Here is a 25,417-nt window from a genome sequence, read left to right on the forward strand (position 1 = left end):
CAGCCACGCCTAGACTCCTCTCTGAGAAGGAGTTTAGAAAGCAAGGGGATCCAGCCTGAACCTCGCAACTTGGCAGGAGGGTCTTCTTGGACTCTTCTATAACAGTAATGAACAGATGGGTTTTAATTTTTTATCCCATTAGGCTAGAGGGATGTTTTAAAATATAAAGGTTTTCCAGGGACCAGAATTTCTGTTTTCCAACTTTCTGTTAAATTCATGACTAATATAAGTAATACTGAATGTTCTCTGAATCAGATTTAAAACCATTACTAGAAAAAGGGCAGAAAAATGATAAGTGCGGGGTTCACTTCCGAGTTTCGGTGTGGGTGGGTGTTGCGTGGTTGCTCCTCCCCCGCCAGCGCTCTTGCGCGACGCGTGCTATGCGCAGAGTTGGCCCTTGGCTCAAGATGGCGGCGGCGGATAAACAGAAGCACGAGCACGGGCGGGTGAAGATCGGGCATTATATCTTGGGCGATACGCTTGGTGTTGGCACCTTCGGCAAAGTCAAGGGTGAGCGGTGGTGAGTGGGGTCGTCGCCTGTACCGCGGAGCGGCACAGTTTGGTTGGGCTGCGGGGGCTAGCGCGCCGGGAGGGTGTGTCGGGCTGAGCAGCGTAGTCTCTGTTGTCGGTTGAGGGACGTGGCCTCCTGTAGTCGTTTTAGGGCGGCCGGTCCCCTGGAGCTGGGGCCAGGCGGCTGTTGAAGCTGGAGAGCGTGTGAGGGACAGGCCGCTCCCCTAGCCCGGGTTTGGCCCCGCTCCGTCTCCTGCTCAGTGTGTTGGAGGGTCTGAGCTTCACCGGAGGCGGCGCTGGGAAACCTGGGCTGCTGGGCGCTGCCCGGCCGCACCCGCTAGACCGAGTGAGTCACTGGGCTGCGGCGGCGCTAGCACCGCGAGCCGACGGGGGCAGTGGGAGAGGGGCCGGGGAGAACGACTGCAGGGCTGATGTGTTGTCGCAGCAGCCGTGAGAAGGCATTTCATGGGCTGTTATCTGGAGCTTCGGCCCCAGCTGTGGTGGCTGCAGGGTGGGGACCTCTATGGTCTGAATGCCACCGACCGAGTGGAAATAGCGCCTGGTATTCTGTGAACGTCTTTCAGGAAAGAGGAGCTGTATTAGTTGACTTCTCAGGCTTGCAGTTCTGCAGCGGAAAGTAATTGCTGGAGGAGCAAAAGCTTTCTCTTATTTATTTAGGAAAATAATTACTGGAAGCTAACTATGCTATATTTATTTAAAGCATCACCGGATATGTGATGAAAGTAGGTAGTCTTAATTCTCGAGCTGTCTGTATGTTTTGCTGCACAAATACTAATACTTGATGCCCTTATAAGGAAGGCAAGCTTTCTCCCTCTACAAGGGGAGAAATAAACATAAAAAGATGGGCCTGAGATTATTGGATTAAGTGGCAACACAGTTGACACACAGACATGGAAAGACTTTGTGCTGAAAACAGTTGACCAGCGGTTATCAAAGTTTTTTTTCAGCTCAGACTTAAACAACTTTTCCCAGTAGGGGTGCAGATGCTATGCAGTAAACTTGAAGCCTAGTAGAAATAAAATAGAAATTAAGGTTTTTCTTGATGCAGAGTTTTTTCACCTGTGATGAATAGCATTATCTTAAACTGTTCCTGCTGTGTTGTTTGTGAGAATTGTTGAAATATTGGGGTATGCGAATTGAAAACAGTTTCACAAGTTAGACTAGACTCAGGTTGTGTTCTTAAAATAAGTTTGGTTTTTTTATGGTTAACCTAATGGATTGCTTATGTACCCATGTAACCAGTAAAAAAAACCCACAGGTTATTCTGTTGTATCTAATGTGCTAGCTGGCTTTTAACATGCTATCTTTTTTCAGCGTAGATGCTCCTATTGCGTGTTCTCTGCACAAGCTCTTTCAACTATTGGCATGTTCTGAAGAAATTACTGATGTTTCAGCAGTCTTACCATGTTTCACTTCAAATTTACTTCCTTTTAGTTTAAATTCTTCCTCCCAGAAGTAGCATCAGATTATGGGCATCTCTTTTTGTGATTTAAGAAAGTGGGTGCATAGATTTCCCTCTCTAGAAATTGGAAGTGATGTTATGGATGGTACTCTGTATAATACTAGAACGAAATCCTACCTGGAACTTGCTTGTTAATAAGGAACTTCTGGCAGGCTATAGAAAATAGGAATAAATTTGACTATAAGAATATCTAGGAAACCAGTGGAAGAATAATTTGAGAGTAAAGCCCATTGAATCTCCTTTTTTTTTTTTTTTTTTTTTTTTTCAAGGCTGGCTTATAAAGTGATGCTACCACCCCCCAGCCACTGGGGAGCAGTGTGTGAGCTGGCACAGGCAGGAACAACCACAAAACCACGAGCAAAATACAAAGAGTAAATTTATTCTTGTTACCTCTCCGACTGGGGAATCCCCGAAGCAGCACCCAGGCAGAGGCACACAAGTGGGGATGCAGGCACTGTTGAGCTCGGTCTATGCTTTTGCCTGTATATCAGGGATTCAAGCAGGTATAGTTTGCCACTGTGCTTTGATCTTTCCCACATCAGGGCAGGAATCTCAAGCATGTTCAATATGGAGAGTCTATCACAGGCCTATGCTATCTAAACACAGCTGTTCTGCTTGTCAAGCACACAAGGCTAAACAGCCATTAGTATGATTTATGTGTTTTTGATGCTCCAGCTGCAAGTCACTTGAGCCCATTTACAATCCTCCTCACTAATCTTCCATTATTTTCCCACAAGCAGTGACCCCCAACTAGCAGCTGAAGTACCATTCCTTTCCTTGATAACTTGATGCCTCCTTAAATAGAGAGGAAATGAGGTAAGGGAGAAGACAGGCATCAGATTCTCTTTTCTCATGGAGGGACTACATGGTTGAGGGGAGGAGTCAAAGTTTTTTTTTTTCAGTGCACTGCACAAAGTTAAGGTTGGCATACCCATAAATGTTCCAATGTTTCCTCTTATATTTTAGTGTGTTGTTTGCACTGCTGTTCCTGTTCTTATCTGTATTGGCGAAAATATGTCTGAATCCTTGAAAGATGGTAAATTGGTGGAGCTACTGTTAGAATTTTAACAGGTTATTGAATGTCACTCCTATTAATATTTCATCAAATACAATTAGCTTGAAGGGCTAATAATCCTCCCTATTGAAACACTTAATTGAGAAAAGAGCTGTCAGTTTTATTATTGCTCTATTTCCATAATATCCCTCTGTCAACCTTATTTGGTTGAAGTTGGGTTGTAGCTATTGATCATGTGAAGACTACACACATGCATGTATGAACGTAACTTTAAGAGTGGTGGGAGAAATCACCTTGTGGTAAAACACAGCTTCGTTCTGCATACTGAATTGCCTGCCTTAAGTGGTCTGGGAATTTATTTAGGAACTGGAAGCAAGTGTTAATGTTCATGGAATAATACTATGTTTCCATAAAGAAATTTTTTCTTATCTTGTCCCTAGATGATGTACTACGTTGGTTTTGTCTTGCTCTAGCTGTACTTCATAAAGGGCATGTTTTATCTGTGATACACTAGTCTTCTTCCTGAGCACGTTTTACTCTTTTAATGCCAGATCTGTGTGTGTTTTCCTGTAATCTTTAGCATTTTCCTTCTCTAGCGACTGATATGATTTCATCAATTGACAATAAAAGGAAAAACTGTAGCTTTTTTTATTTTATTCAGTCAGGGTTTTCCTTGAGAGCTCATGTGATGTAGGGAGTCAGGCATATAGCTGCTTGAAAGTGGGTCATGAATTTTAACAGTGGTGGCAGCCCCAAAAAATGAGTTGGAAAACCAGTGCTTTACTTAATTCCTAAAGGTCTCCTGTTGTCAAGGTAGCTGTCAGATGAATTCATCCTCCTAATTACCCTTTTACCTTCCCAGATAACTGTTACTGATGTGGTGTTTTTCCAGTTTAACTGTTCATGTGGCTGTAGTAGCCTGAATTAACTACTGACTGACTTAATTCATTTGACTGTGCCTCAGATTGGCAGTCCTGGAGAAGACAGCTGTTTTGAGCCAATATCCAGGCAAAGCTAAAATATCGCAGAAGCTGCAGTGTAAGAGAAAGTACTGAAACTAAATTCACTTCAAGAGGCTAAGTGCAGGGTCCTGCACATGGGTTGAGGGCAACCCCTGGTATCAATACAGGCTGGAGGATGAAGAGACTGAGAGCAGCCCTGCTGAAAAGGTCTTGGGGGCACTGATGGATGAAAAGCTGGACATGAGCCAGCAGTGTGCGCTTGCAGCCCAGAAGGCCAACTGTATCTTGGGCTGCATAAAAAAAACCAAACAAACCCAAACCATCCATGGCCAGCAGCAGGTTGAAGGAGGTGATTCTGCCCCTCTGCTTTGGTGAGGCCCCACCTGGAGTACTGCATCCAGCTCTGGAGCTGTCAGCACAGGAAAGACATGCTCCTGTTGGAGCAGGTCCAGAGGAGGGTCACAAAAACGATCAGAGGGATGCAATAACTGTCCTATGAAGAAAGGCTGAGAGAGTTGGGGTTGTTCAGCCTGGAGAAGAGTAGGCTCCGGGGAGACCTTATTGCGGCCTTTCAATACTTAAAGGGGGCTTATAAGAAAGAGTTTTTAGTAGTGCCTGTAGCAATAGGACAAGGGGTAATGGTTTTAAACTAAAAGAGGGTAGATTAAGATTAGGTATAAGGAAGAAATCTTTTACAGTGAGGGTGGTGAAACACCGGAAGAGGTTGCCCAGAGAAGCGGTAGATGCCTCATCCCTGGAAACATTCAAGGTCAGGTTGGATGGGGATCTGAGCAACCTGATGTAGTTGAAGATGTCCCTGCTCATTTTAGGGGGTTGGACTAGATGACCTTTAAAGGTTCCTTTCAACTCTAACTATTATATGATTCTAAATCGGTTCTGTGTTGTTGTTTTTGGTTTGTGGTTTTTTTTTTTTTGAAAAGCTGATGTTTTCTGCTGAAACCAAATGCAAACTTTAACTTTATTTCAAAAAAATATCTAGAAATAGCTTTCATAAAGGGAACACTAGTCAGGCTTCCAGTGATTTGTACTGGGGAAAATGAGAGGACTAATTAAGATTGTAAATATTGAATATTTCTTCCAGTCTGTAGAACTGGTCTGTATAGCCTGGAAAACTGATGTAAATAGGCCTCCTTGATTTAAGGCAGTGATGAGAGACCTGTGAATGGATAGTGAAGATCAGTTTGTTATCTAATCTTGTTGTGCAGCAATATGTCTTTGCACAGCGTTAACTTCTTTAATATTAGTGAAAACATTTCTTTAGCTTGTATTTTTAATGACTACCTTCCTCTGAGCCTCAGGTTGACTTTTTGGCATATGACAGTAATGCTTCTTTAAACACAGCATATGCTTGTTCAGCTTTTTTTCTACAGCATTCATGACTGGTACCTGCATTTCATAAGAATATTGTATTTACTCTGAATGGCCTCGTGATCTGTTTTCTTTCCCAGTTCAAGACCTGGTGAACTAAGTTTAGAGACACTTGCTCCTGCACTTGAACAGTTAAAACAAGTCATTACTGCTTTGAGACTGTCTTGGAAATCTTGATCTTATGCATAGCCATAGTGAAGCTTGAAGGGAATTTGCATTATCAAAGGATAAAGAAATATAGGGAAATGTTAGGTCTGTAAAGGGAACTTCCTTTTGCGGTGATTCTTCTGAAGGCTTGATTGCTCATTAAGACTCTATTACCCGATGACCCCTCCCCACCTGGAAAGGGGAATCGAGGAACACAAAGAAACATGAGGGATGAAATATAAATAGATTTATTGTTAATTTAGTCTTATTCTATTAATACTAAAGAACCAGTATTAATCCTGATATTGATATAAGATAAACAAGAATTATACTCAGCCAATTATATCAGTAGGAAGCTGTGCACGCCCAGCAGTGGACAGCAAATGTCAGACACTGCAAGCACAACGGCTTCGGGAGGAAAGGAAGGCCTCAGGGGTCCGGCACTGGGGCAAGGAGTTGTCTGGACTGCCGCCATCAAGGGAGAGAGAATTACACAGCAAAGTTTTCTAATTTATATTGAATGTGACGTTCATGGTATGAAATAATCCTGTTGGCCAGCTGGGGTCAAATGCTCAGGCCTTGCTCCTCCTCGTCCCTGCACCTGGCAAGGCTCGAAAACACTGAGACCTTGAATCCCACATAGCCTAGCTGGCTATGAAGTAAATATTTTCATGAATTCAGACACTAAAGTCTTCTAAAAGTGCAGTTTTCCCCAGCATGAGAAGGAAAGGTAGTCCTGTGTCTCTCAACCCAGGACATTCCACCCCTTATTTCATACCATATATATGTCACACTCTAGTTACTATTATATTTATCTTCTAATATATACACACACACATAATCCTCTAAAGCTATGAACTATTCCTCTAAAAGGTCCATTGAATTTCTTTAGTCCAAAAAATGTGAGTTCCATCTATCATAGTAGTCTCTTAGGGTAGAAACGAGTAACGTGGCATCCACTCAGTTGTCAGATCAGGAGCAGGCCTCAATACAGGATGACAGATGGGTGGAGTTGGGCGCAGCAATATAACATGTTGTGCTCACGGTTACCATGTTCACTGTCGCTGGACGCCATTCGATGAAGCTGACTATGGTTCCGTTACCACTACGTTATCCTGAAAAACACTTATTGAACACTGTTAGTATTATGTAACGATTAACACCATACCATTTAAATTAAGGATTCTCACCCAAAATGAGATCTCCTAAAGGTACACATTGAACCTCTCCATTCTCCTGTATCACCCACCAAGTATGCCCTGGTCCTTCAGCAAAAGCAACCCCACGAGTGGGTTTGCCTTTACCTGAGGCCGGGGTAACCCACACTGTTTTTCCCAACATATTCTTTACATGCACCACAGGGACCTTATCCCCTTCTACAGTAGGTAAAAGCTCTGAGTGAGCAGGACCAGCTCGGCTGACAGTTCCCCTGGTGTTGACTAACCAGGTGGCTTTTGCTAAATGTTCATCCTGCTTTTTAAATGTTCCAGCACTCATCGCTTTCAGGTTAGTCTTCAGTAGTCCATTGCATTGTTCCACTTTCCCAGTGGCTGGTGCGTGATAGGGGATGTGATATATCCACTCGATACCATGCTCTTTAGCCCAGGTGTCTACAAGACTATTTTGGAAATGAGTACCATTGTCTGACTCAATCCTCTCTGGAGTACCATGTCGCCACAAGACTTGTCTTTTGAGGCCTAAAATAGTGTTACGGGCATGAGATACAGCATATGTTTCCAGCCAGCCGGTGGTTGCTTCCACCATTGTAAGCACATAGCGTTTTCCCTGGCGGGTTTGTGGAAGGGAGATGTAGTCAATTAGCCAAACCTCCCCATACTTATACTTCAGCCACTGTTCTCCGTACCACAAAGGTTTTGATCGTTTGGTGTCGGAGTGGGAGACAGACCCGGAGTAACGATGAGTCTCAATATGAGTATGGTCGTTCTCACTTTATTCAAGTTCACACAGAGTATATAAAGACAGACAAGCAGAGCACGCGCTAGCAACAATTATACGATTGGCTTACAGTCTCTGTTCACGTGCCTAGAGCGCTCACACAATTAGTGCAGACCTCTTGTCCACGCGCAGCAGATGTTTCTCTATCTCCCGGAGGCAGTACCGCTTATCTCTTACTTATCATGTAGCTACTTCTTCATACTTCTGTTTCTCAAGGAGAGTTCACAGCCTCCTCCGGGCTTTCATCCCTATCAAAGACTGGGTTGCTCATTGTAATCAAGTCGTGCCCTTTTTCACTCAGCCATTCCTCCACAATTCCCCCTTCTTGTTTTTGAGCAATCCAGGCTTGGTTTACTACTTTTAACATAGCTCTCTTAATACAACTAAGCACTAAACATAAGCACAGACCTATAATCACAAGAGTTATTATAATGCGCAAGCCTTCAACAAGCAAGCCTACTAACCATTGTGGCATATTCCCAAACAAGTTAGTCAGCCACCCATCTAAAAAACCATGGTTTTGATGAATTTTGTTTGCATGCTCTTTTAACCACTGCAACTGTTTATGAATTGATTCGCTGTGATCGGACAAATTCATACAGCACGTGCCTTCAAAATCCTCGCAACCATGACCTTGAGCTAATAGCAAAAAGTCAATTGCGGCTCTATTCTGCAAAATTGCGTGGCGTAAGCTATTTTGATCTCCTAACAGAGTTTCTATTACCTCAGTGGTGACTTTAGCTTGTTTTTCAGCCCAACAAGCTAACCGTCCTATCTCCTTCAAAGCTCTGCCTGCTGCTGCCCCAGGTACAAACAAGGATAAAAACACTCTCTCAGTGGGATTGAGTAAGGTAACTTCATCATTGCAATCTGGTGGGAGACACGTGACCACCCGTTTTGTACGTGCGGCATTTTCTCCCTTGGTCACATTTTTCCACCAGTTTTGATTTGGGGCCAACAACGTTAATTTGCCAAGATAACATGGACCACCTATCACATTTTTCAGAATTCCCTGCCATGCCCTGTCACCACATATCAAAAACACGTCTGGCGGCAAGGCTTTTGGGGTGCCATTGTTCCAAATTTGCTGTTCCCCTTTTGTTCCAACCCCAAGGGCTCCCAATCCTTGTTTTGATGTGTCATTTGTGCCACAAAATGCGCCTTTATATCTATAGTCATAGTAGTTTGCTTTCGGAGTGACGTTTGTCCACCCCGTCCAATTAAATGATCGATAATAATTTACGCCAGTAAAGGCAGGTCCTCCAAAAAATATGCAGGTTTGAGTCCAGTTCTGGGAGACATTTCCAATTCTCATTGATCCTAACAGTTCTAATTCTTGAGGGTCCCAAGGCAGCCTAACTTTCAAGCTATTAAGGAGCATGGCACTACAATTACTAACACTGAGAATTAGTGCAGTTCTGCTTACTATACTTGCTAAAGTCTTCTACCTTAAAACCAGGTACTCCTATCAAACATGTCCGAAAAGGCTCTGTAGCAGAGGCAAGCGATAGACAAAAGGCTTGTTGTCCTGTCTTATTCGCCCAGGTGACCCACATGTTTTCCCTAGGTTCAATCTTGTGGAGGGTCATTACCGCCGGAATCAATATCCCCAGGGTCAGGATCTTGAACATCTTGGTTGTCAGGCGGATCATGTCGAGTCAAAGCAGGTTTTACAGCTCGACTAGGCACCCACACTGGACCGCAATCTGTGGAGACACACATATAACCTCGACCATTAAATATAACAGGAACAGGCCCCAACCAAATTCCAGAGACTGGATCTTTATACATCACTTTGAGTTGCGGGAGTATTGTTGTACTATTGAACTTAAGGTTTTGATGGTGAATCATCACTGGCGGTTCCTCTCGATCACCCATGAGACAGAGAAAGTTCAACATAAAAAGCACACGATGTAGCCTTTGCTGAGCATCTGTCTCTACTCCCTTTTGTTTACCTAGATAGTCCTTCAATACTTGATGAGTGCGTTCCACTAATCCTTGTCCTGTAGGCGAATGTGGGATCCCTGTCGTGTGATCGACCCCCCATCTTAGCAAGAACTTTCTAACCTTTTGACTAACATAAGCAGGCCCATTATCAGTTTTAATGCATTCAGGCACTCCTAATACAGCAAAGCAAGCAAGCGTTTACAGACATGATGTGCCTTTTCTCTGGGCAATGCGGTTGCCCAGATCATTTTTGAAAATGTATCAATGGTCACATGTACATACTTCAAGCGACCAAACTCTGGGATATGTGTGACATCCATCTGCCACAACTCTAACGCCTTTAGTCCTTTTGGGTTCACTCCTAACCCTATTCCTGGGCCATGGCTCCCACATTTTGGGCAGGCTTGGATAATGCCTCGAGCCTCATTTTCTGTTAAATTAAATTGTCTTTTTAGCCCTTTTGCATTTTGGTGAAAATTCTCATGACTCTGCCTAGCTTGTTGAAATTTATCCATAGGAGGCACATGACACACTGGACTAACCAGGCTGTCAGCAAGTTGATTGCCCTGGCCTAATCCAAGGTCTAGCTGATGACTACGAATATGGATAACACAACAGGCAGCTGTTCTTTGGCCAAGTACAGATCGCAACCGAATAAATAAACTCCCCAGCCTAGGATTAGCTGTCTCTCTAAGTAGAGCGTCTTCCAGGCGTGGCACTATTCCAGCCACATATAATGAGTCTGTTACTACATTCAAGGGAGTGCTTAGCCAATTGTTCAAGGCCCATACTACTGCAGTTAGTTCCAATGTTTGAAGGGAATCTCGAGGTTGTCCCTCTATGATATGCTGACACCATTGACCCTTTTCCTGCCAAACACAGGCTGCACGCTGCAAGCGTTTGCCTGCATCTGTATACACAGTGATACCATCTGACAATGGGTCTTTCTGTACCTTGGGTCTTTCTAGCCACTGATTTCTTTTTAGAACTTGCCACAGTTTCCCTTGTGGCTGTTGTGAATGCACTCTCCCACTGTAGCCTAACAAGACTTCTTGCATAGCAGCGTCATTACGCAGCCACCATTCTAAATCTTCAGCGTTAACAGGTATGCTAATATCCTCTGGTTCTTTACCACTGATTTCTATGATTCGTGATCTTCCTTTTCGTATCAATTCACCTACTGCTTCAGTTCACGTTTGAATGCTCGTTTTTGGTTGTACACTTAAGAATACCCATTCTAAGACATTGAACACATTCTCTTTTGTTACCTTCCCTTCGCATTTGTCAGTGGCATCACCAAAGAAGGAGAAGGGAGTAGCAAGTTCCCCCTTTTTGTTTTGCCATTGACAAATGACTGCATATGGTGAATCTTTCCCATTACATATTATCAGAGACACTGGCAACATTAAAATGCGTCGAGATGACCACGTCGATTGCAGTTTTTGTGCAATTTGTTGTAGTGCTGCTTGCTGCGTCGCTGTCAGAGTAACGCCGTTGGCTGGATGATTGCTTCTCAATAATTCTGTTAAGGGTGCAATGTCGGTATTGGAAATGCCAACACAGTTCCGCACCCATTGAATGTCTCCAAGCAGGGTTTGGACGTCAGTCAGTGTGCGCAATTGAGTCGCAAGCTCGGTTTTTTGTGGTCAAATCTTGGAGTCTATGATAGACCGTGGTGCTTTGTTTTTGAGCTTCAGCCCTTTCTACTCTCAATAACATTTCTTCAACGCCTGCTCCTTTTGGTAGACTGGCTAGAATTTGCTTGGTGGTCTTATTGGCATTGTCAAAAGCCAGTACTTTGAACATCTGTTGTTTGCCGCTGTCATCTAAATCAGGGTGATTCATGATTGCTTCCCACAGTCGGTCAACAAAGTTACTATATTTTTCTGTAGTTCCTTGCATCATGGTACCAAATGACGGAATAGTAGATCCTGGGAGGCCGAGAAACGCCTCTAGGGCAAGTTGCGCCGATCGCTGTAATAGGTTTGCTGGAAACGTCAATTGTACTTGCAAGTCACTAAATTTTCCGTGCCCTGTGAACATCTCTGCTGTGACTCCATGGAGGGGGTCTCCCTCCCCTTGTCTTCGAGCTGCTTCATTCATGGCTCGTTGTTGCCAGGAGGACTCCCACAACAAATATTGTGTTGGAGTAAGCAACAGTCTCATTAGGTTACAACAATCATATGGACACATCAGATCAGCAGAAAAAATCCAGCTGACAATTTGTCGGGTAGCCTCAGATTTTACTCCATAAGTTGAGATGGTGGTGCGAGCTTGTTGTAAAATTTTCCAATCATGTGGTTCCCATTTGCCAGTATTGTTTACATGTACAACGGGACACGCGAGAGGTGGAGTTCCGCCCAGACTAGCGGCTGCTCCCCACTGTCCTTCTAGTATAGCGTCTCTAATAATGCCATTCCAGCGTGCAGTTCTCGGAGGTGTTGAGGGATTCACTAGCCATGGAGGCATGTTATCATCCTTCCTCGCCACACATAAATCTAACTCGTCGAGGCGCCTTAAAACTGTCTGTAGCAGTTTGTCTGTGGACAGTTTACGACTCTTGTCCGGGGGTGGAGTTGGCGGACCAGACGAATCACTGGAGGGGGGTAGCGGTGGATACAAGAGAGGCGGAGTTGCTGGAGGCAGTGCTGTGGGCGGAGGCCGACATGCTGCTCCTCCCAAATCGATGAGATCAGTAGACGTTTCAGGCCCCTCCCCTATCGGAGTTTTCTGAGGAGGCGCTTCCGCATTTGCATTACTTTTCTGTTCTGGTTTCGCATCAGTCACTTCCGCTTTTCCCGAGTTTTGCAAGGGGTTCAGCGGCAAGTCTTTACTTTTCTCAGGAGGGTCAGAGTCCTCATTAGCTCGAATTTCAGCAACAGTTTTACACACAGTCCCGGTCATTCCCTTTACCGCGGGCAGCCCAAAGAAGCGCGCAATAGGTCCAGGCTTACTTTGAGGTTTTAAGGCGGCCGCTCCTGGACCTAACATTTGAGCAGCTGCACAGGCTACTTCCCGCTCCGCTTTCATCGCTTCTAAAGTCTCTAGCACAGTATGCCACAACCCACAGACGGCTTTTAACTCTTTCTCCTCTTTTTCATCCCCCTCGATTGTTTTTTGCCACATCGTCCCTCTAAAATCTTGCCATTCCGAAACAGAAAACAGCATAGGTGTGTCAGAAAAATGACCCCATCGCTGTCCTAATTTAATTAACTTTATCAACAGTTTCGCCGGTACTTCATTCTCTCTCTTAGAGAGGATTCCAGCGAGTAGCGTGGCCGCAGCTTCTACTTGCATCACTGCGCCTGGGAGGCGAGAGGCCACCTCGCACCGTTGTCTGCTCCCGCCTTTGCGCCCGAGCAGCACTTCTCCCAGCCGTGGTTTCCCACTCCCCTCCTCTAGCTGCTTACCGCAGACTCGGAGAACTCAGTCCCGCTGAGCTATGGATCTCTGGGCATCCTCTGCTACCAGATGTCGGAGTGGGAGATGGACCCGGAGTAACGATGAGTCTCAATATGAGTATGGTCGTTCTCCCTTTATTCAAGTTCACACAGAGTATATAAAGACAGACAAGCAGAGCACGCGCTAGCAACAATTATACGATTGGCTTACAGTCTCTGTTCACGTGCCTAGAGCGCTCACACAATTAGTGCAGACCTCTTGTCCACGCGCAGCAGATGTTTCTCTATCTCCCGGAGGCAGTACCGCTTATCTCTTACTTATCATGTAGCTACTTCTTCATACTTCTGTTTCTCAAGGAGAGTTCACAGCCTCCTCCGGGCTTTCATCCCTATCAAAGACTGGGTTGCTCATTGTAATCAAGTCGTGCCCTTTTTCACTCAGCCATTCTTCCACAGTTTGGCTTGCTTAATTTCAGCACGTTTCACAGTCATGGATGACCTATGCAATAGTGTCCATAGTCATATCTACCCCTCGATCATGAGCCCATCTATATGTTGCATCTCTTCCTTGATGACCTGAAGTGTCATGGGCCCACCAAGCTAAAAACAATTCACCCTTATGTTGCCAGTCTGAGTCTACTTGGGACACTTTAATCTTAGCAGCCTGATCCACCTGCTGGTTGTTTTGTGGCCCGACTCTTAGGTATATGGGCATCTATCTACATGTCGTACCTTCATAGAGAGCTTTTCTAATCGGACAGCAATATCTTGCCACAAGTCAGCAGCCCAGATGGGTTTACCTCTGCGCTGCCAGCTGCTCTTCTTCCATTGCTTTAACCACCCCCATACAGCATGTGCCGCCATCCATGAATCAGTATAAAGATAAAGCACCAGCCACTTTTCTCTCTCAGCAATATCTAAAGCCAACTGGATGGCTTTCACTTCTGCAAACTGACTCGACTCACCTGCTCCCTCAGTCGTTTCTGCGACTCGTCGAGTAGGACTCCACACAGCAGCTTTCCACCTTTGCTTGTTTCCTACAATATGACAAGATCCATCAGTGAACAGCGCATATCGCCTCTCGTTTTCCAGTAACTGATTATATGGTGGGGCCTCCTCAGCCCGCACCACCCTCTCCTCTGGGGACCCTCCAAACTCTGTGCCTTGCATCCAATCCATTATCACCTCCAGAATTCCTGGACGATTGGGGTTCCCTATTCGGGCTTGCTGAGTAATTAGTGCTACCCACTTACTCCACATCACATCAGTTGCGTGATGTGTGGAAGGAGTTTTCCCTTTGAACATCCGGTTCAACACTGGCAACCGAGGTGCCAGGAGAAGCTGTGCTTCAGTACCAATTACCTCCAAAGCAGCTTGAACTCCCTCATAAGCTGCTAGTATCTCTCTTTCAGTGGTAGTATAGTGAGCCTCTGATCCGCTATATGCTCTAATCCAAAACCCTAGGGGTCGGCCTTGAGTCTAATCCCTAAGAGCAAAAAATCAGGCAAAGGAAGCAGAAGAACTGCGTGGTTGAGCAGGGAGCTTCTGAAAAAGCTCAAGTGGAAGAAGGAAGTTTACAGTATGGAAGAAGGGACTGACCACTTGGGAAGATTACAAGAATGCCGCTAAGAGTATGCAGGGACGAAACGAGGAAAGCCAAGGCCTCCTTGGAATGAAAATTGGCAAGGGATGTCAAAGTCAATAAGAAGGGGTTTTTTCAAGTATATTGGAGGCAAAAGGAAAACTGGAGAAAATGTGGGCCTGCTGTTGAATGAAACAGGTGCCACGGTGACAGAGGATGCAGAGAAGGCGGAATTGCTGAATGCCTTCTTTGTTTTCTTTGCTTCAGTCTTTACTGCTCAGGCCAGCCCTCAGGAGCCGCAGACTTTGGAGGAAACAGAGACAGTCTGGACGAAGGAAGACTTCCCCTTGGTGGAGGAAGATCAAGTTAGGGAACAGTTAAGTAAACTGGATATCCGCAAGTCCATGGGTCCTGATGGGATGCACCCGTGAGTGCTGAGGGAGCTGGCAGAAGTCATTGCTGGGCTGCTCTCCATCCTCTTTGAAAGGTCCTGGAGAACAGGCAAGGTGCCCGAAGACTGGAGGAAAGCCAATGTCATCCCAGTCTTCAAAAAGGGCAAGAAGGAGGACCCGGGAAACTAGAGGCCGGTCAGCCTCACCTCCATCCCTGGAAAGATGATGGAACGGCTCGTTCTGGGCGTCATCTCAAAGCATATGGAGGAAAAGAAAGCTATCAGAAGTAGTCAACACGGATCCACCAAGGGGAAGTCATGTCTGACTAACCTGATAGCCTTCTACGATGACATGACTGGATGGAGAGATGAGGGGAGGGCGGTGGATGTTGTCTACCTTTGTCAAAAGCCTTGCTGAAGTCGTCTCCTACAGCATCCTCATAGGTAAGCTTAGGAAGTATGGGTTAGATGAATGGACAGTGAGGTGGATTGAAAACTGGCTGAAAGACAGAGCTCGGAGGGTTGTGATTAGTGGCCCAGAATCTAGTTGGAGGTCCGTAACAAGTGGTGTTCCCCAGGGGTCAGTACTGGGTCCAGTCCTCTTCAAAATATTCATCAATGACCTGGATGAAGGGATGGAATGTACCCTCAGCAAGTTTGCTGACGATACAAAACCGGGAGGGGTGGCTGACACACCAGAAGGCTGTGCCGCCATACAGCGAGACCTGGACAGGCCGGAGAGTTGGCCAGAGAGGAACCTGATGAAATTCAACAAGGGCAAGTGTAGGGTGCTGCACCTGGGGAAGAATAACTCCATGCACCAGTACAGGTTGAGGGCTGACCTGCTGGAGAGCAGCTCTGAGGAGAAAGACCTGGGAGTCCTGGTGGACAACAGGATGACCATGAGGCAGCGATGTGCCCTTGTGGCCAAGGCAGCCAATGGCATCCTGGGGTGCATCAGGAAGAGTGTGACCAGCAGGTCGAGGGAGGTTATCCTGCCCCTCTACTCTGCCCTGGTGAGGCCCCATCTGGAGTACTGTGTCCAGTTCTGGGCTCCCCGGTTCAAGAAGGACAGGCAACTGCTGGAGAGGGTACAGCAGAGGACTACAAAGATGATTGTATGCCTAGACGCCTAGAACATCTCTCTTATGAGGAAAGGCTGAGGGACTTGGGTCTTTTAAGTCTGGAGAAGAGAAGACTGAGGGGGGATCTGATCAACACCTATAAATACTTAAAGGGAGGGTGTCAAGAGGATGGGACCAGTCTTTTCTCAGTGGCGCCCGGTGACAGGACAAGAGGAAATGGGCACAAACTTGAAGATAAGAAGTTCCACCTAAACATGAGGAGGAACTTCTTTACTTTGAGGGTGGCAGAGCCCTGGAACAGGCTGCCCAGAGAGGTAGTGGAGTCTCCGTCACTGGAGACATTCAAAACCTGCCTGGACATGTTCCTGTGCAACCTGCTCTAGGTGGACCTGCTTTGGCAGGGGGGTTGGACTAGGTGATCTCCAGAGGTCCCTTCCAACCCCATATCATTCTGTGTGATTCTCTCTCTCCAGGTGCTCTTTGCCAGAGACTCCAGGTAAGGTCATTCTCCCCTGCTGCAGTGTACAGCACACTTTTTGCATCTTGTCCTGTTCGGACTGGCCCAAGGGCTACTGCATGAACAATCTCCCGTTTAATCTGCTCAAAGGCTGATTGCTGCTCAGGGCCCCATTTAAAAATCATTCTTCTTTCTAGTCACTTCATAGAGAGGGCTCACAATCTGACTGTAACCAGGAATATGCATTCTCCAGAAACCCACAACACCAAAGAAAGTTTGTGTTTCCTTTTTGTTAGTAGGTGGGGACATAGCTGTTATTTATTAATCACATCCATTGGGATCTGGCGACTCCCATCTTACCATTTAATTCCTAAAAACTGAATCTCCTGTGCAGGTCCCTTGACTTTACCTCGTTTGATGGCAAAACCTGGTTCCAGAAGGATTTGAATTACCTTCTCCCCCTTCTCAAAAACTTCTTCTGCTGTGTATTACCCCATACAATGATGTCATCAATGTATTGTAGGTGTTCTGGAGCTCCACCCTTCTCCAGTGCAGTCTGGATCAGTCCATGGCAAATAGTAGGGCTGTGTTTCCACCCCTGGGGCAGTCAATTCCAGGTGTACTGGACGCCCCTCCAGGTGAAAGCAAACTGTGGCCTGCATGCTGCTACTGAAGGAATAGAGAAAAAGGCATTAGCAATGTCAATTGTAGCATACCATTTAGCCTCTTTTGACTCCAGTTCATAATGAAGTTTTAACGTATCTGGGACAGCAGCACTCAATGGTGGTGTGACTTCATTCAAGCCACAATAGTGTACTGTCAATCTCCATTCCCCATTAGGCTTTTGCACTGGTGTCGTGGTTTGGGCCAAATTGACCAATCCGAATGACAGATGCTCCCACCCCACCCCAAGAGAGGAAAGGAAGACGTAAGGAGATTTACAAGTTTAGAATGAACTAAACTACTTTAGTAAAATTACTGAAACAGAAAGTTGGTTCTGTTTTACCTCAAACCGGGACATTCCACCCCTTATTCCATAACATTTGCATCGTGCTCAGATCACTAATACTTTTATCTATGAAATCTATACACACACACGTAGATAGATATATGTAGGTCACTCAGTTATGATTTATCTCTATATACAAAAGTTTAAGTCCATTTCATAGCAGATCAGATTCTCAGGGTAGGAAAGATGATGTGAAATTCATTATGGTTTGTGCCCGTGGGTAGTATGTCCATCTCGGAGAAGTTTTGCTGGATGCCACTTGATGAATCCGACTTAGGTTTCATCATTGCTGTGTTATCCTGAAAAACACTTATAGAACACTGTTAGTATTATATAAGAACTAACATCATACTCAGAATTAAGTATTCTCACCCAGGGTCAAATTTCCTTGAGGTACACATTGAACTTCTCCATTCTTCAGCGTTACCCACCAAGTACATCCAGGTCCTTGAGCAAAAACAGTCCCACAAATGGGTTTGCCTTTGCCCGAGGCAGGAAAAACCCATACGGTTTCCCTTAGCGTATTCCTTTCATGCACCACAGGGACTTTATCCCCTTCTAGTATGTAAAAGGTCTGATTGAGCAGGACCAGCTCGATTGATGGATCCCCTGGTGTAACCAGGTAGCTTGTGCTTGTCCCAATGCTTGTCCCAATTTTTAAAGGATCCACCCCCCATTGCTTTCAGGGTAGTTTTTAACAATCTGTTGTATCATTCAATTTTCCCAGAAGCTGGTGCATGATAGGGGACATGATATACCCACTCAATGCCATGTTCTTTTGCCCAATTACTTATAAGATTGTTTTTGAAGTGAGTCCCATTGTCTGACTCAATTCTTTCTGGAGTACCATGTTGCCACAAGACTTGCTTTTCAAGGCCCAGGATAGTATTCCAGGCAGTAGCATGGGGTACGGCATCGGTTTCCAACCATCAGGTGCTTCCTTCCACCATTGTAAGCACATAACGCTTACCCTGGCGGGTTTGAGGGAGTCTGATGTAGTCAACTTGCCAAGCCTCCCCATACTTATATTTCAACCACCGTCCTCCATGCCACAAAGGTTTTAACCTTTTAGCTTGCTTGATTTTGGCGCATGTTTCACAATCGTGGATAACCTGCGCAATAGCATCCGTGGTTAAATCCACCCCTCAGTCAGGAGCCCATTTGTATGTAGCATCTCTTCCTTGATGACCTGAAGCGTCATGGGCCCACTGAGCTAAAATCAGTTCACCTTTATGTTCCCAGTCCAAATCTGTCTGGAAAAACTTAGCAGCTTGGTCCACTTGCTGATTGTTTCAATGTTCCTCAGTGGCTCTACTCATGGGTACGTGGGCATCTATACTGCGTACTTCCACGACTAGTTCACTTTTCTCGTTCAGCAATGTCTAAGGCCGGCTGAATGGCTTTTACCTCTGCAAATTGACTCTATTCATCTTCTCCTTCAGTAGCTTCTGCAACTCGTCGTGTAGGACGCCAGTAGCTTCTGCAACTTGTCGTGTAGGACGCCATACAGCTGCTTTCCACCTTCGATGTTTCCCTACAATATGACAAGATCCATCAGTGAACAGAGCATACTGTTTCTCATTATCTGAGAGTTAATTATATGGTTGGGCTTCCTCAGCACATGTTACCACCTCCTCTGGTGGCATTCTGGAATCTTTGCCTTCGGGCCAGTTTGTGATCACTTCTATGATTCCTGGACCATTGGGTTTTCTTATTTGAGCTTGCTGTGTGATTAAGTCAACCCACTTACTCCAAGTAGCATCGGTGGCATGATGAGTAGAAGGAATTTTACAATATTGCGATATTGTTGCTTATGCACAGTTGTAGTAGCAATGGGCACACTTTGTTTCTCGACCCTCAGCAGCCCTACAATAGAAGGGTCCTCTGAGAGACAGGCCAGGCCAAGTAGACAGTTGCACAACTTTCTCCATCTCCACTGCCACTACACCAAATGCCCACCGGTACTCCCTTGGGTCCTTCAACCAGAGTATTTTTTCCTCCTTGGAATTAACAGTTTAGTTCTAATGTGATAGTACACAAATAATAACAAAGCTGCAAAGCCACTTGATAGTAGAAAAAAATTACAACTCTTTATCTTGATTAAATCCATGTGGAAAAACTTGTATTTGCTATTACTTTATGCAGCAAAGTGAAGATTACTTATGTCTGGGAAGACTGAAATATTTCTGAAAAGAATACATAGTTTAAGACTTAAACTGTGTGGCTTGTGGTAGCTGAACAGTGTTAATGGATACTTAGTGGATTTAATCCAAGAAGACAGTTTCATTTAATGAAGTAGATGGTTAATGGGAACTCGTATCTTAAAAACATAAATTTGATATAATCTTGAAATGAGTGAAGGGGGGGGGGGGCCAAAAATTACTGAAGAAAATTGCTGTTCAATTTGAAAAGTCTTAAGCAAGTGAACAAGCTTTTAGGGATCTTTTTGCGCCTGCACAAAACCACAGTATGTTTTCATTTCAATAATTTATCTCAAGTTGTCAAACAGCTGAAGAAGCAGAAAAGCTTGTTTTCTCCTATTCAATGAATAAAATCAAGGCTTGAGGCACACAAGATTGAAGGCTGTGATGGCTAGAATTGGTTTTAGTCAACTGCAAATGTTACTGTTGAAGTACTTTGAATGAAAAATGTGTTTTAACATAAACTCTTATGTGCCTTTCTCGTGATTTTGACCGGATTGACCAATCAGAATGACAGGTGGCCCTTCCCTTCCCCCTCTAAGGAAAAGAGAGGAGAGGAAGAGATAAAAGAGATTTATGAGTTTAGAAAAAACGAAACTATTGAAAATATTAATAAATAATGAAATAATAAATAAGAAGAAAAGAAAAAAGTATACAGTATATATAAAACCATATCAAGCTCCCAGGATGATGATCATGTCACTAGGAGGCACAGGGGAAAGTCCCAGGCTGGACTTGGTGATGGACAGGAGCTGGATTCCGGATCTGGAGTCAGGAATGCTTGGATCGTTGCTAAAGAGTAGCCATGAGCAGGTAGAAAGCTTGTGGGTAGGAATTAGAGATCGGGACAACAAAGGGAACCTTGTGGTAGGAGTCTACTACAGGCCCCCTGACCAGGCAGAGCCTGTCGACGATATCTTCTTACTCTAGCTGGAAGAGGCATCACGATCACAGGCTCTCATCCTGCTGGGTAACTTTAACCACCCTGGCATCTGTTGGAAAAGCAACACGGCTGGCTGCAGGCACTCCAGGAAGCTTCTAGAGTGCCTAGACGACAACTTCTTGAGACAAGAAATCACCAGCCCTACTCGAGGAGATGCATTGTTGGACCTGTTAGTCACAAATGCAAGTGAGGCCATCAGGGATATCAAAGTTGAAGGCAGTCTGGGCTGCAGTGATCATGCTCTAGTGCAGTTCACTCTCTTAAGAAGTTTGAAGCCCAAGAGGAACACCGTCAGGATGCTAAATTTTAAGAAAGCGAACTTCCAGCTCTTCAAGGAGTTAGTAAATAGGACCCCATGGGAAACTGCCCTTAGGGACAAGGGAGCAGAACAAAGCTGGCAGATCTTTAAGGATGCTCTCCATAGAGCACAAAAGATCTCAATCCCAACACGTAGCAAATTGGGTAAGGAAGGCAAGAAACCACCATGGTTGAGCCGGGACCTGCTGGTCAAACTAAGGGGTAAGATGGGGCTATACAGGAAATGGAAGAAGGGACAGGCAGCCTGGGAAGAGTATAGGGATGTTGCTCGGCTGTGTAGGGATGAGGTCAGGGAGGCCAAGGCACAGCTAGAATTGGACTTGGCAAGGGACATAAAGAAAAACAAGAAAGGCTTCTACAGGTACATTAATCAGAAAAGGAAGGTTAAGGAAAAGGTACCCCCCCTAATGAGCAGCAGTGGGGAACTTGTATCAACGGAGGAGGAGAAGGTGGAAGTTCTCAATAATTTTTTTGCCTCAGTCTTCACTGGCAACCCCTCTCCTCCTAGCTCTTGTGTTGATGGCCCACAAGTTGAGGATCCAGGTGACAAAGTCCATCCCACTATAACTGAAGACATGGTACGTGATCACCTAAGGAATCTGAAGATATACGAGTCCATGGGACCTGATGAAATCCATCCCAGAGTCCTGAAGGAACTGGCTGATGAAGTTGCAAAGCCACTTTCCATGATATTCGAAAAGTCATGGCAGTCAGGTGAAGTCCCTGCAGACTGGAAGAAAGGAAACATCACACCCATTTTTAAAAAGGGTAGAAAGGAGGACCCTGGGAACTACCGACCTGTCAGCCTCACCTCTGTGCCTGGGAAGATCATGGAGCAGATCCTTCTGGACGCCGTGCTTGGGCACATGGAGGACGGGGGGATGATTCAGGACAGCCAACGTGGCTTTACTAGGGGCAAGTCCTGCCTGACTAACCTAGTGGCCTTCTATGATGAAGTGACTAGGTCAGTAGACAAGGGGTGACCTATGGATGTGATCTATCTGGACTTCTGTAAGGCCTTTGACACGGTTCCTCACAACATCCTGCTTGCCAAATTGGAGGGATACGGATTTGATGGGTGGACGGTTCGGTGGATAAGGAATTGGCTGAATGGTCGCACCCAGAGGGTGGTACTCAATGGCTTTAAGTCCAGATGGAGAGCAGTGACAAGTGGTGTCCCTCAAGGGTCCGTGCTGGGACCAGTACTGTTTAACATTTTTATCAAAGACATGGACAGAGGGATTGAGAGCACCATCAGCAAGTTTGCAGACGACACCAAGCTGTGTGGTGTTGTCGATACACCAGAGGGACGGGATGTCTTTCAGAGGGACCTGGACAGGCTGGAGAGGTGGGCCCAGATGAACCTCATGAGGTTCAACAAAAGCAAGTGCAGGATTCTGCACCTGGGAAGAAACAATCCTCAGTATAAATACAGACTGGGGGATGAGGTATTAAAAAGCAGCCCTGAGGAAAGGGACTTGGGGGTGCTGATGGACGAGAAGCTGGACATGAGCAGGCAATGTGCTCTCGCAGCCCAGAAGGCCAATCACATCCTGGGCTGCATCAAAAGAAGTGTTGCCAGCAGATCCAGAGAGGTGATTCTGCCACTTTGCTCTGGTGAGACCTCACCTGGAGTACTGTGTGCAGGTCTGGAGCCCTCAATATAGAAAGGACATGGACCTGGTGGAGCGGGTCCAGAGGAGGGCCACCAAAATGATCAGGGGGCTGGAGCACCTCTCCTATGAGGACAGGCTGAGGGAGCTGGGGTTGTTCAGCTTGGAGAAAAGGAGGCTCCAGGTAGACCTCATAGCGGCCTTCCAGTACCTGAGGGGGGGGCCTACAGGAAGGCTGGGGAGAGTCTGTTTACAAAGGCCTGCAGTGACAGGATGAGGGGCAATGGTTTTAAGTTGGAGAAGGGGAGATTTAGATTGGATATTAGGAATAAGTTCTTTACCATGAGGGTGGTGGAACACTGGAACAGGTTGCCCAGGGAGGTGGTTGAGGCCCCTTCCCTTGAGATATTTAAGGTGAAGCTCGACGAGGCCCTGGGCAACCTGGTCTAGTTGGGGGTGTCCCTGCTGACTGCGGGGAGGTCGGACTAGATGACCTTTGGAGGTCCCTTCCGGCCTGGACCAATCTATGAATCGGGATTAAAGGCAGACAAACAGACAGGGTCCTCCTCAGATGTCGGCCATTGAAGAGAGAGAACTGACCCTTTGATCCCTCAGCTTTTATACTGAGCATGATGCAGATGGGTTGGAATACCCTGTTGGTCAGTTTTGGGTCACCTGTCCTGTCCGCTCCTCCCTACAGGTGTGACCCCTCTATGCTTTTCCGCTTCCGACCCTCCAACGGGGCAAATAACAAATTTACCTGACCTTGGTTGTTATAGCAATAAGTATAAGCAAGAGCCTCTCTGCATACCATTCCTTGGTATAATCAAGTCTTATCACTATGAGAGTGAACAGTTTCTGAACAATATGCTGTTAATTTTCAGAGTTCAGTTAGTTAGAAGAGGCCCAGCTAAAAAGGTAAAATTACTGAACAGAAAATTAGTTCTGTTTTACCTCAAACCAGGACAGCCTTGCATATTGAACATAGAATATTGTCGCTAATAAATGACCTTCTAATGTTTTTCTGAGTTCTAATTCCAGTTTTCATCTGAGGTAGACTGAAAAAAAAATAAAAAGGAAACAACCTTGCTGACAAATGAAACTTCATGACACAATGCATGTCAGAACTGAATATTTATATGCTAAGCTGTAATGTATATGTATATGCTAAGCTCAAATGTATATGCTACTTACATTTAAGGAGGTGTTTAGTACTTTGTAAACCAAAGGAAGATGCGAATTAATGTGTCTGATTTTTGGTTAGTTTCAAAGAAGCTGTTTCTTACTAACAAATTGTTAAATTTTAACTTGCTGATTAAAGATTTATTTTTTTTTCCTAAATACTTCTGGCTTACCTCAGTTCACATTATTGATAGGCAAAGACTTTGTAATTTGAATGGAATAGTTGCTTTTCTAGTGTTTTATGTTAGTGATTCATTACCCCTTAGTGTTTGGATATAGGTGATATAATTTGTTAGGTTCCTTTAAAACCTCAATCACATTTGAACTGAAGAAAAATTGGGATGTAATTGCTTTAATTGTAGATCTGATTGAAAGCAAATAATTCTCATAGGTGATGTGATTTTACAGTTCTAGGCACTCATCTATCACTGCTTTGTGGTCTGTCTAGAACTTGCGATAGATGTTGGCTCCTCTGAATGAGGGGATGTTTTCTTTCACCTTGCAGGTGGAGCCTTTCTGTATTCTTAGGTACAAAAGACATCTTGCCACTGCATCATAATGGTTCAGGGTCTTGGATGATCCACTACTTAGTTACTTCCCTACAGGAGTTTAGAAAAACTGCTTTATTTTACACAGTAGCCATTTTTTTGTTGTAAGAATAATCACTTGGAGATGCTTATTGTTATCTGTCTCCCTGCTAAAAATTTCTTTTCGCTTGCGTTGGTTTTTAGCTCAATATAGAGGCAAAAGGCAACGGGAAAGTCTTGTGTTGGGAATGAGATTTACAGGTTGATAGGTGTTTGCTAATCCTGTCAAAATTATTTGTTGAATGCAGAAAGTTGTTGTTTTTGTTGTTGTTGATCACTGCTGTTTATCACAACTTCCCATGGATATATTTAAATGAAGTTTGTAGCCTGGGCCTTAGTTAAATTTTCGAGTGAGGAGAGGCACCCAGATGAATGAGTACTGTGTTCAGCAGAGATCTGTTACCAATGTCCATTCAAGTGAACAAGGATGAACCATGTAGATGTCCCTGGAATCTGGCTTGTCTTCAGAAGGTAAGATTCAGGGTGGCAAATGAAAGTGATGTAGTTATGATATTAGTAGTATTAAATCACTGCTTGCGGATAGCGAAGCCTTTGGCTTATCTGTGATCCAATGTTGGGTTTAAGAAAAATATTCTTAGTAACTCTGTTGTGGCTACTTCCAATAGCACCTGCAAAATTAAGGAATTTAAGAAGGGTAACTAACTAGGCAATGTTTTACACTTTCAAGTTCCCCTGTTGAAAGAAAAATGGAATACTCCTGGAAGTAGGGAAGAAACTGAGAAATGTATGAGGTTGCATGTTTGCATTGCTTCTCATAGTTACTATTGGATTTTATTTTGTGCATTTCATATAACTTTTGCCACTTATTTTATATAATAAAGCCTTGGTGTTTACTGCACAGAATGTGGAGCTTATATAGGGTCAGACTGCTCCAAAGACAGATAAATAATTATTTTTCAAGTTAAGTGATCAGATAGTCTTAGCAGTAGTTCAGAGCAATTGCTGAAATGGGCTTCTTGAGGGAAGGATAGCAGTGATGTCTTCAGTAAGAGTATCCTTGCAGATAAAGTAGATAAGCTGTAGGAAAGCATGTCTGAGTGGGTTACCAAGTGAGCCAAAAGCTTGGAGTGACTTGTACAGGGAAAGAAAATGGTTTTCCCAATTAGAAAGGATGGCAATATTTTGGGGTGCAAAATGTTTTGTTTGTTTGCAATAGTGCAAAAATGTAGTCGTGCTGCAAGACTTCTGAGGGTTAGGTTTAAGGTTTGTTCCTACATA

General features: G+C 44.8%; 1 protein-coding gene across 1 annotated transcript in view; it reads left to right on the forward strand.

Annotated features, from left to right (window-relative positions):
• The first annotated feature begins 307 nt into the window (after positions 1-307).
• LOC141476565 (5'-AMP-activated protein kinase catalytic subunit alpha-1-like) overlaps positions 308-25,417 on the forward strand; it is a 43,990-nt gene continuing 18,880 nt past the window's right edge. The window contains exon 1 of the mRNA XM_074165259.1: positions 308-510. Coding sequence (XP_074021360.1) covers positions 381-510 — 130 coding nt within the window. The 5' untranslated portion in view covers positions 308-380. The remainder of the gene's footprint in view (positions 511-25,417) is intronic.

The sequence above is a fragment of the Numenius arquata genome, chromosome W, assembly GCF_964106895.1.
Source record: "Numenius arquata chromosome W, bNumArq3.hap1.1, whole genome shotgun sequence".
Classification (NCBI taxonomy): Eukaryota; Metazoa; Chordata; class Aves; order Charadriiformes; family Scolopacidae; genus Numenius; species Numenius arquata.